Genomic DNA, 12,746 nt, shown 5'->3' with positions numbered 1-12,746 from the left:
TGAACCAATGACAACTAGAGTGTAGAGTGGGTTTACTATAGCCGTAATCATGAGGGGTGCTGCAGGACTGGGAAGCATTTCATTCTGTTGTAAATCACAGTTGTCTGATCCGCTCATCCTCTGGTTAGCACACTCCTGTATCCTTAAATAGATTATTAGCTGCATGAGGGCAAAGAGTTTAGTTTGTTTTGTTTATTGTTCTTTCTGTGAAACTGAAGAAAGTACCAAATGGAGGCATTCAGTACATATTTGTAGAATTAATTAATAACACAAGGTTGATTTTGGCTACTGTTCTGAATTTATGGCCAGACTAAGCATAAATAATGCACATTGTTTCCTTCTTGAATTTCACCAGACAGTTTTGGAGTTAAAGACAAATTCTCAGTTAATATTTTTTCATTACTACTCTCCCTGAAGTATTTGTCTACTATAATAACATCTCTATTAAGTAACTGTAGTCTTTTGAACTGAACTTTTATCGATCAGCAAACTATGTACAAAATTCATTGAAAACATCATCCTCTTTTTTTTTTTAAAGACAATTGGAGAAACTAGGAGATAAACCATATTGTAGAATTATTTTGAAATATATCAGAAGACTTTTAAGAATTAAGGAATATGTCTTTTATTTTTGTTATTTCTTTTCAGAAAATCAGGTTCTCGTCTCACCCATCGGATGAGCTGATAAATCTGACTGTAAGAGTCAGTGGTTTCTATCAGTTGGTTTTGGTGGTTTTTTTTGGCTGGTTGCTACTGTATTGGATCGTGTAATTATTTTTGTTTTGCATTTTTTATTAATGGGTTTTAATGCAAGACATATATTTTTATAGCATATTCTTTCCATTTAATTTTTCCCCATTTATTCATTGTTGCACATTTTCCTCCCTGCCCACATCCCCCCCCCCAGTTTGTCATTCTCTTTAAAAAGAGGGGGGAAAAGTTTTTTCATTGTTACCCCCCCCCATAAGCCCACAGTCCACTTTGCTATGCTTCTTTTTTTTTTAATTTTTCCCCTGGAATCTTGTCATGAAAATAATACCTAATTCTATATACCTTTGAAATAATTTTCTCCCTCATCTGTTTCAATGCAGTATACATTATTTATCCCCTCTTTTCTTAGGCCCCCCCCCAACACTGATGTCAGTTCCATTTTACTACAGTCACTATTCAGTATTTGCGCTTTTGTGACTGAGATATTTGGCTCAGCATAATGTCCTCCAGGGTCACTCTTTTTTTTTGTTTTTTTTTTTGTTAGTAGAATCTTTTTTTTATTCAGAAAAAAAACCCCCAAAAAACAAAAAGTTTCGAACCACACACAGGAGGGGTATGGGTAGGGGGCGGTATCTGTCCATCCAGTCCTGCCCCCTGCCCATATGGTTTTGGCAGCAATAAAGGATGTGGGGTAATGGCCCCAAAAAATAAAAATGGTGTATGTGTATGGGAAGGATAGGGGTGCAAAAGCAGTGGGGAGTGGTGGGGTAAGGGGCAGACGAGGTCAGTACTGGGCACGCCGCAGGTGAGAGGCCATTTCATAACATTTCTTGTTGATCAAACCACCGTGGACACCTTCTTTGCCCATCAGCAGGACTAGCGTCTTGGCAGTCATGGTGACAGTAAGGTTGAAGGTAGGTGCTCCGCCAGTACTCTTGGTGCGAAGATCCATAGTATATTCCCCATCCACTAGCAGTGAGTCCTGGATCACAGAACATTTCTGGCCCCCAAGTGTCAGCCCATTCACAAAAATACTTGACCGGTCTTTGCCAACAAGAACTCCAACCTCAGCTGGCGTGATGTTAACGAAGGTTTTCCCAGGGACAGCGGCCCAGACGGAGGGCGAGTCCTTATAGCCCACGATGGCCGCGTCCTGACAGGTCCCGTCCGCCATGAGGTTGTCGATGTAGGCGTTCCACCCGGCCATGTCTCTTCTATTGGACTGTTCTAAGTGTTGTTTCTGGGGCTGCGGGGAGAGCTCCGGCTGCCTCGGTCTGGCGGACGGGGGAAGCAGAGAGCTCGGGGCACGCGCTACCGTCCAGACCGTGGAGGCTCTTTTAGCTGTGCAGCAGCCCTCGCACCGCCACTAGGGTCACTCATTTTGTATAGTATTTCATGAGTTCTTTGCTTTTCAATGCATCATAGTATTCCATTGTGTGAATAGACCACACCATTCATTTGTTGATGGACACTAGGGTAGTTCCCAGCTCTTTGCTATTGTGAACAAAGTCCAAATAAACATGGGTTTGCATATATCTGCTTGGGTGGCAGTTATGTTTTTTAAAGTATATTCAAAGTAGTGGAATTTCTGGATCAAATGGTATTTCTATTTCCAACTTTTTGAGAAGGCACTATACTGCCTTCCATAGTCGTTATACCATTTTACACTTCCACCAACAGTGAATAAGGGTTCCATTTCCTCTATAACCTTGACAGCATTTGATGTTTGCTGCTCTGTTGAATTTTGCTATTCTTACTGGAGTAAAAAGGTATCTCATGGTTGTTTTGATTTGCATCTCTCTTAGAGCTAGGAATTTTGAACATTTCTTCATGTGCTTGTTCGCCATCTAAATGTCTTCTTTGGTGAAGTGTCTATTCATATCCTGTGGCCATTTTTTAGGTACATTGTTTACCTTTATCTTGTTGTGGTGAGTAACTGTGGTTTTCTGAACTTAACTTTCATCGATCACCAAGCTATGTGCAGGTCATTGTACAAAATTCATTGAAGACATGCTCCTCTTTTTATAAAGACAATTCCAATCTAATTAGTTTGTAGAAACTAGGAGATAAATCATATTGTAGAATTATTTTGAAATATATCAGAGGACTGTTATAAATTTCAAGGAATATGTCATTTATTTTTTATTATTGGTACTTCTTTTCAGAAAACCAGGTTCTCATCTCACCCATCAGATGGTCTGGTAAGTCTGACTATAAGGTGATTTCCATCAGTTGTGCATTTAAGAAAACAACTAAAACTTCTATTTTTCCAAATGATTTTCTTAATCTCCATTCTTCCTATTACAGACCACTAATATAGCAGTTCTGCATGTGTTTTGTGTTTACACATATATATTAAAAAAAACTTTAACATGTATTTTTTGAGATTTTCCCATTATACTACTCACTGAAGTTTAAAATTCTCTAATTTAAAAATGCTCTCAAATCTACGATTTATTTTTTAAAGTGTGTGTGTGTGTGTGTGTGTGTGTGTGTGTGTGTGTATGTGCTGTGTGGTTAGTTTGCTTATAAAAGTAAAAATACACTCAACTGAGTATTTATCAGGACTTTCCTGTTACACTATTTACTAAAACCTAAGATTCCTTTAACATTAAAAACATACCCAAATCTACGATTTTTTTGGTAACAGGCTATGTGACTATTAAAAGTAAGCGTACTCATATTTACTTATCCTTGCTTCCTCTTTGTGAAACAGTGCATTTTGGTTGCTTGTTTGGAATGGTTCACAGTTTGCCAACAAGCAAAGCCTCCACTTGATCAGAAGCCATGTCTTGTATCTTGTACATTTGTTATGGCTTAAGGGCCCTGGTGAAGTTTTAGCTGAATATGAATTTATGTACTTTCCAAGATACACTTCTCACCAGTGTATGCCCGCCTTGCCTGCGCTCCATGGGAGGTTGCCACCTCATACAGTCATTTCATTGTGCAAAGTCTACAGACACTTTCCTAGTGACTTGTGTACTGCCTACATAGATGCCTCTTGGAAGTTTTACTTGGATTGAACTTGGTTGGAAATGTCATGGGCTTTGCTTTCCAGTTCCCTATGCTTAGCTGACTGAGGAACAGAAAGGTCTTATTTCGCATGTTCATTTTTAAATCTGGGTAATTCTGGGCCTATCAATGATGACTTAGTAGCTTATCAGCATCTTTTGGACCCTGGACATCATATCAATTGATCTTCCTCAGTTTGCTCTTTTATGTGTTCTACCTCGCTTTTAAAAATACACCAGTGACAGTAGGGCAATTAAAATGATTTGTCTTGAAAACAAAAGCAACATGAGTCTCAGTCTGGGGATGAGGTTTATCTCTGAGTACTGAGTGAGATGCACACTAATTTACTAGTGCTGGGACCAAATGGGTTGAAAATCCTTGTTTTCCCACCAGATGGGTTATTTTAAAATATCACAAAACTTCTGAGGTTATTTACATTACAAATGTGCTGCTTCGCACACATCAAGAATTGAGTACCATGTTTTGACAGTAACTCCTTTATGAAATTATATGTTGTGTAAGTGGAGTAAAATTCAAGTCGGTCTCAAGGGAGCAGGCTTATGAATCTGGATGAGGTCACACCTCTTTAAAGATGCAGTTTGATAATCCGACATCAAAACAAAGGAATTCTGTTAATCCTCTCACAAAAGTGCAAATTGCTAATCAGATCCCTGGGCTGGGCTGGCAGCTTGGTAAACAATGAGCTTGGCAGAAGAGCAATTTTGGGCCGATAGATAGCTGAGAAGCTTGGGATACCAACTTTGCCCCTACATTAGCCCAGTTGGGCTTGTTGTTTTGAGACAATTACAAGTATCAATGGAGGTGGTTCTTGGAGTTATTGTGTTCCTGTTCCTTTCTCCTTCCATGCTAATGATGATGCAAATCATTCTCCCAGTGTTTTATTTCATTTCACTTCACTAGTGTACAGGCTACTATGCCCTTATATTGTTTTCACTTCAATGTGTGTGTCTTTTGAATTTTCATTACACATTCCTCTACAAAACCAGAGGATTTCCCTTCCTTCCTGTAAATAGGATGATGGCGTTTGAAGAAGGAAAAAGAAACCATAACCCAACTGGTAAAAGCATCATCTTCTAGAAGGTGTAAGAGTGATAACTCTCTTTTGTAAGTGATAATTTGAAGCAGTTGAAAAAAAAAAGCAAAACAAAACACCCAACCCTGAAGTGTATTAAGTACAAGAATCAAGGAAAGCAAATAACCAAAGAGGAGAGCGGAAGGGAGTGAGTTTCAGTGGGCCTCAGGGACACATAGGACTGTGGATAGTCACGCTGGCAGGGCCTGATCCTTCTTTCTTGCCTCTATATTACTCGTGTTTTTTGACTTTATTGTCACTTGCAGCAATATGGAGATATTTATGGAGATTTCTCCACAAAGTGGAAAGTGCCACTGGTGTCAGCCCTAGACTTTTATAGATTGCTGCTTTCCTTTTTCTACCTATGTAGAACATCCCAGAGAAGAACACTGATTGGTACAGCTTAAATAATGTAGTTAACCACATGCATGTAACTTCATATTTGTCAGAGTATGGAAGGCACTTGCTATCACTATCTCTGTCTTCTTATGACTTACTGGAATATACAGTCAGCCAAAAATAGAATTCTAAAGCTAAGTTAGTGTGGAGAATTATTTTGCACAATCCAGTACCACTCTTTAAAATTGCATTCAAGTTGACCCTCTTGGCATTTCCAGCTTTTAGCCAGACATTGCTAAGAGTTGATTTAAAAGTAATACAACTGTATATTTTAATGTCATTAAGAAAATCTAATGTTTTTATTACTTCCAAGTAATGACCTGTTAAAAGAGTATTTGTAAACTCCTTGTAAAGAGTCCCCTATTAAGAGAGCTTATAAGTAATTTGAGTAGTGTATGTGTTGTTACTTTGTTGTTGTTATGTGCCATCAAGTCAACTATGACCCAGAGCAAGCCTATGAACAATAGCTCTGAATCTTGACCTATCCTGAACCAGCTTCAGTGTTTCTGACACACCTGCCCCCATTGCCATAGTCGCTGTGTCAAACCGTCTCATCCAGGGCCTTTCTGTTCTGTGCTGATCCTCTGCACTGGAAGCATGATGTCCTTCTCCAAGGACTTGACCTTCCTGACAACATACACAAAGTATGTGAGGTGAAGTTTCAAAATTCTTGCCCCCAAGGTGAAATCTGGTTTATCCTCCAGGACAGACCTGTTTATTCTCTTGGCAGTCTGTGGTATATTTGATACTCTTTGCAAACACAACTCAAAAGAATAGGTTCTTCTTCTGTAATTTTTATTCACTGTATATGTATTGGGGAGGAACAATTTCATTGTAGGATTATGTCTCAGTTATATACTCTTGTTAAAGCAGGAATACTCTTTGGCGTCCCAGAGGCTTTCCCAACCCCACCCTCCATCCCCTGCTTTGAAACCAAGAAGGCTCTGGTTCCTCTGTTACTTCCAACAATCCTGTTGATTGCTAAGTGGTTTCCAGAATGGTTCTTGGCTTTTCTTGGAGTTTATGTGATATAACAAATTTACCGTGTTTCCTTACTGTAGTATTCCTAAAGGTAGAGAGTATTCTCTCTTGTCCTTCTTTTTCTGGCCTCTTCAGTCTAAATGTAATAGTTTTTAAACTGTGGTAATTGATTAATCCTGAATCCAGGTAGATCTAGCCTTAGCGATGTAGTGTATAGCTTGTTGCAGTGCTAACCAACACGTTGGCGGTTTGAATTCACTGGTTGATCACTGAGAGGAAGATCTATATTCTCAGAAACCCAGTTGTTGTGTGTGCCCTTAAGTTGGAACTGACCCATAGTTGACCTTCCAGGGGTTTTTCAGAAGTAATTTAATCACAAGGGATTAGAATAATTTCAATGGATGCTCATTTTTCTCCTGTGGGACAGCAGAAACCCAATAGAGGGTCATGGATGATCAGATTTGATTTGATGACACATTCAAGCATGCTCTTTGTTTTAGCAATCACATTCAAACAAGTGCCTTGCCACTGATTTCCTGGCTTCTACTGTCCAATCATATGTTTCCTTTCTATAACCACATTTTCTTTTGAAGCCTCACCAGGCACACCTTTAATATGTAGATATCTATCATTTTGTTATTGATGCCATATGCATTCTTTAAGACCATTGAGGCTTTCTTTTTATGTCCTACAGAGCCTTCACTCCAATTGCCTTTGCTAGCTATAGAATTACTCATAAGTAGTCATAACAAACACATTTATTTTTCTCTTAGTTTAGGGTGCTGTCCTTAGAGGAAGGCTTTCTTGTAGGCTCTAAAGGGGGTTCTTGTCTTTTTTAGCTTCTGTTCATAGGAAATCTTCATGTGGCTTGGCATTTCTCATCCCTATTTCTGCTCTGCTGGTTAATCACAATTTTTATCCCAAAAAAGATTGACTCCAGACACAAAGAATGTTAATCTTGCTGTATTGTTGTTGTTATGTGCCTTCAAGTTGCCTGTGACTCATAGCGACTGTATGTACAACATCTCTAAACCCTCTCTATCTCATGACAATCTTATTGTCTCTGACACACCTATTTCCATTACTCCAGTCACTGAATCAGTCCACTTCATTGAAGGTCTTCTCCTGCACTGTCCTTCCACCCTCCCAAGAATGACGTTCCTCTCCAAAGACTGATCCTCCCTTGTAACATGTCCAAAGTATGCCAGATGGAGCTTCAGAATACTTGCCTCCACGGGACAGCCTGACTTCACCCTCTCCAGGACGAACTTTTCTCCTAGCAGTCCATGGTATATTCAGTACTCTTCTTCAGCATCACAGCTCAAAGGCATCAATTCCCCTGTCATCCCTAGTCACTGTCCAGCTTTCTGATGCATAGCAAGTAATTCCAAAGACCATGGCCTGTATCAAGCACGCCTTAGTCTCCATACTGACATCGTTGCTGCTCAGTACTTTGCAAAAGTCTCAGACAGCAGACTTTCCCACTGCAATTCACCTTTTAATTTCCTGGCTGCTGGTACCAAGAGTGTTGATTGTAGAGCCGAGCAAACTAAAACTGTTAACGATCTCAATCTCTCATCCATCATGATGCTGCCAGTTGGCCCAGTGGTGAGACCATTTGTTTTCTTGATCAATCCATATTGAAACCTGCAGTCCTTGATTTTTCTGCAGCAAGTGTTTCAGGTCCTCCTCATTTTCAGCAAGTAGGGTTGTGTCATCTGCATAAGGCTTGCTGTATTAGCAAAACAAAAATAACGCTTCCCAAAATGGATTATAACTACATGCATAGAGGTTAGGATTTACAATGCATGTTCTAGGGTGGGGTGGGGGGGCATAATTTAATCTATAACAAGTCATACCCCAACTGTGGTGTGCTTTTGCTGCAGTATAGTATAGGCTGTCATGGCATGTTTGTTTTCGGTTGGAAGAGTGACATGCAACAGTACAAATCTGTATCTATTAAGGGAGAAACAATCAAATGTACAAGTTTGGGTGAGAGGATGCCCAGTGGGGCCACACTACCCATAGTGAAATCTTTCAGAATATGAGTACTGTCTTTTTAAAAGCAATAGGGGGCAAGGATTGAGGGAGTGCTCACAGCGGTAAGTATAACACAGCTGTGCTCTGTTTATGCTTCGGCTACAATAAAAAAGCTATAAAATGTGAGATGTCATAGCTCCACTTTGCTTTATTTATACTATTTCCTCTGAGCTCTGTCACACTGCACATTCATCTGCTAAGTTGCAGCAAGAATGGAGATTAAAATATCACAGCTCAAAATAGGAGTCAAGCGGAAGGAGATTCATCATAGCCCTATTAAAAATATGTAAATATGGGAATGAAGTCATTTTAAAGGTATACAACACTCGTACTTTATGAGTTGAGATTCCAGGAGCAAGTGGTGGGTTCTGCAAGCAAAGGGTCCTTCTAGGGACTTGTTTTCTATTCCCTTCACCTATAGACATTCCTTTCCAATTAAAGACTACTTGAATTGCAAACTATATATGTTTTTCAAGAATTACCCTAAGTTAATAATGGCAGAAGATGAGATATAAAGAAATTGGAAATTCAAAGTTATATATTATTTACTTGCTTAGAGATATTAGTATTTGAAGTCTTACTTGAGTGTTTTTCTTTAAATTAACCATTCTTTTTCTGTAACTATTTATTTAAACATTTTTCTGAATTTTATCCCCCAATTTTTCTACACCTAAGTAGTTTTGAAATCTCCCTTTGGACTTTACCTATTAAAGACACTGGAGAAACCTCAATACACATTCCTAGATAGGAAAATTCAAAGACGAAACAGAAAGTTGGACCCATAATCTGATGTTGCAAAAGTACCTTGACCATCATAATATAGCTAACCTGGAAGTTAGACTCCTCCTTAAAACTCTGCTAGTAATATTATTTAACATTTGCTCTGTCTTTAGATTTAACATGCAATTTATTTCATGATTCTATCTGTTGCAGGAGGCTAGAAGGAATAGATTTTAGTGGGAAAGTCTGAAATCTCAAAAGCCATTAACAAATGTGTGGTGCTCTGTTTCTGTGCTTCTCAGTGGCTGTGGCTCCCTTGACCTCTTTAGTTCCCAGTAAGCTAGAGTAGCAGTGATAGAGACCTGTACAGAGTAAGTGCTTTCTTGTTACAAGGTTCTAAATACTCATATTAATTATTTTAATTCTCCAACAGTATGAGATAGACATCACTTAAATTTTACAGATGTAGAAACTGAGGCGTCAGAGCATGCATCCAGCAAGTGAGAACAAGAATTTAGGTGTGCATGCTAGTTTCTGAGTCTGTGTTCTCAAGCACTGTTGCCTTTTGAAAAAGCATTAGAGCACTAGAAAGAGTACAGTACTGCAAAGGAAAGGGGTGGGGCGAAGGGGTGTGAAAGGGGGTCCATGTCCAGTACTGCCCCCAGCCTAAGGAAACACAATGTCTCCAATGTAGAATGTAACGTAAAATGATGACGTCCTTTCCAGTTTCTAATTCTCATGCATTTACTTACCTGAGAAAACAAAATTTTTGAACATGGGTTTTTTTCCTTTGCATTTCCATTTGTCTTTAATATCAGGAGTGTTGTTGTTGTTGTTATTAGGTACTATCAAGTGACCCTGTGTACAAAAGATCTGAACCCTGTTCAATCCTGTGTCATCCTCACACTTCCTGACACAAGAGCCCATTGCACAAGTCACTGTAGTAGCGTTGACAAAATATTAGTGCTTACCATTGTGAATATTGTTGTTTTTTCTCTCGGTGACATTATGAATCTTACTGATCACTCATTTTTAATTTAGTTTATCTCTTTTTCTCTCTATGCTTTCAGTTCTTTTATTGTGCTTAGTAAGTTACCAAACTTTTTAAATGACTTGGTGGTGTTGATGGTGTGTGCAGTCAAGTTGGGGCGGACTTTCAAGTGAGTTTGCAGAGGCAGTAAATCCTACAGGAGGAGTTTACCCATCCTTCTCCCCTTTTAATACCTGTTGTGTTGTTGTTTATTGCTGTCAAGTTGAGCATGACTCATAGCGACTCTATGAAGAAAAGACCTAATGTCGTTCCATGATTGTCATCATTTCTCTAAGTTCATAGATTTTCCAGAGACATGTGGTTTAGGAAGTGGATGCCGTTCTTGCTTCCAAACTTGTTTTATAACTGGGAGCTCCACCAAACACTGTCCACATTGGAAAGGCATTCTGGTATTTGATACCCCAGTGGTACAAGGTTCAGCATCACAGCAGCCCAGGTTACTTCATACTACACCTCGACAAAGAGGGATGTAACACAGTGGAAGAGTGTTCCTCCAGATAAAACAACACTTGTTTCACTTAGCAGTGCTTAAGTGTCATCAAGTCAAATACAACTGAGAGTAAGTTTTGCACAAAAACCTAAACTCTGTTCTATGACTAACATCATTTCTGTACATTACTCTGTTCTATAATTACCATCATTTCTGTACATTTATAAAGTTTAGAGAGTTTGTAGAGTTTATAGAGTTTCCAGAGTTTAATACCTAGATTCATTAATTTTAAAACTCAGAGTATTATCACAACTATCCATATAGTTGCGGTAGAAATTTTAGCACACGTTGGAACCCTGCATACTGTCTGGGCTTGGGTGGTCTCAACCACAGGGTGTTGCACTTCTAAACTGCTTTAACTCCACTATCAGCTCTGTGGGAGAACGACAATCTCCTCCCATGCAGTTTACATCCTTGGAATCCCAGTCGAGGGTCAGCTATAGGTTTCTTTCAACTTGATGGTAATGAGTTTGAGTTAGAGCCATTTAGCCAAGAACAAATATTTGTCCACAAAGATCAGCTAGGTAAGTGTGATGCAGGGTAGAGTCAACATTTTAATTGCAGTTTCCGAAATAATACTTTTACCTATGAAGTATTAGATAGAAAATGTGAAAACTCTTTTTTTAAAAAAAATTATAATTTTAATGAACATTTACAGAGATTTTGGATTTCCGTCCATTCATTGTTGTACTTTTCTCCTGGTCCAGCCCTTCCCCACCGACCCCGTTCACTCCTCTCTTTGAAATGTAAAATTCTTTCTTTGGTGTACAATCCCTTTGCACCCCTCCCTCTGCCGTGAGTACACTCTACTCTGCCACCTTAATTCTGGACTCTTGTGATAACCATAATATGCTATCATATATTGCTTTTAAATTATTCTCTCCCTCATCTTTTTCAATGCAGTATAGATAATTTATCCAGTTTTTCTCAGTCTTACCCCAACCCTGATGTCAGTCCCATTCTACAACACTGGCACCATGCAGTATTTGTCCTTTTGTGACTGAGATATTTCACTCAGCATAATGTCCTCCACATCATCCATTTTGAATAATATTGCATGAGTTCCTTGTTTTTCAATGCAGTGTAATATTCCATTGTGTGAATATACCACAGCTTCTCTATCCATTCATTTGTTAATGGGCACCTGGGTTGTTTCCAACTCCTTGCTATTGTGAACAAAGCCGCGATAAACATGGGTGTGAATATATCTGCTTGGATGTTAGTTATGGTCTCTTTGGGGTATATTCCCAGTATTGGAATTGCTGGGTCAAATGGTATCTCTATTTGCAACTTTTTGAGAAAGCACCACACTGCTTTCCACAGGGGTTGCACCATTTTACACTCCCACCAACAGTGAATAAGGGTTCCAGTTTCTCTACAACCTCGCCAGCATTTGTTGCTTGCTGTTCTGTTAAATTTTGCTATTCTGACTGGGGTGAGATGATATCTCATAATTGTTTTGATTTGTATCTCTCTTAGAGCTAGGAATTTTGAACATTTCTTCATGTGCTTGTTGGCCTTCTGAATGTCTTCTTTGGTGAAGTGTCTGTTCATATCCTGTGCCCATTTTTCTATTCGATTATTTACCTTTATCTTGTTGTGGTGCTCAAGTATTTTATAAACTATTGATATAAGTCCCTTATCTGACATGTCATTCCCAGATCCTTTTTCCCAGTCAGTGGCTTCCTTTTTTACCCTGGTGGAGAAGTTTTTGGATGTGCATAAGAATTTGATTCTTAGAAGGTCCGGTTCATCTATTTTATCTTCTCCTGGTTGTAGATTTTTCAGGATATTTGGAAGACTGTTTATGTTGTGGATTAGAACTACTAGAGTTCTTCTTTAAAGCTTTTCTTTAATGAAGTTTATAGTCCTTGGTTTTAGTCTTAGATCCATGATCCACCTCTAGTTGGGTTTTGTTTATGGTGTGAGGTATGGATCTTGCTTGAGTCTTCTGCAGATATTTTTCCAATTTTGCCAACACTATTTGTTAAAAAGACTGTCATTTCCCCACTTAATTGGTTTCAATTTCTTGTCAAAAATCAGTTGACCATAGGTAGATGGGCTGATTCCAGGTTCTCAATTCTATTCCATTGATCTATATGTCTGTCATTGTACCAGTACCATGCTGTCTTTAACCACCACGGCAGTGTAGTAGCATTTGAAATCAGGGAATGAGATGCCTCCTGCCTTTTTCCTATTTTTAAGGAGTGCTTTGCTTATTCGGGGCTTCTTTCCATTCCAAATTAAAC

At 38.9% G+C, this 12,746-nt stretch overlaps 1 protein-coding gene across 1 annotated transcript; it reads right to left on the bottom strand.

The window, feature by feature from the left end:
* Nucleotides 1-1,495: 1,495 nt before the first annotated feature.
* On the bottom strand, nt 1,496-1,918 carry LOC102863850 (profilin-1-like). Its single transcript, XM_006897214.1, has one exon. The coding sequence runs from the start codon at nt 1,916-1,918 to the stop codon at nt 1,496-1,498; it is 423 nt and encodes a 140-aa protein (XP_006897276.1).
* Between the last annotated feature and the right edge of the window lie 10,828 nt (nt 1,919-12,746).

Source organism: Elephantulus edwardii, unplaced genomic scaffold, assembly GCF_000299155.1.
Source record: "Elephantulus edwardii isolate Elephantulus edwardi_28Jun2011 unplaced genomic scaffold, EleEdw1.0 scaffold00206, whole genome shotgun sequence".
Taxonomy (NCBI): Eukaryota; Metazoa; Chordata; class Mammalia; order Macroscelidea; family Macroscelididae; genus Elephantulus; species Elephantulus edwardii.
Note: the sequence above shows the minus strand (reverse complement) of the source record. Positions and strands in the feature narration are given on the sequence as shown.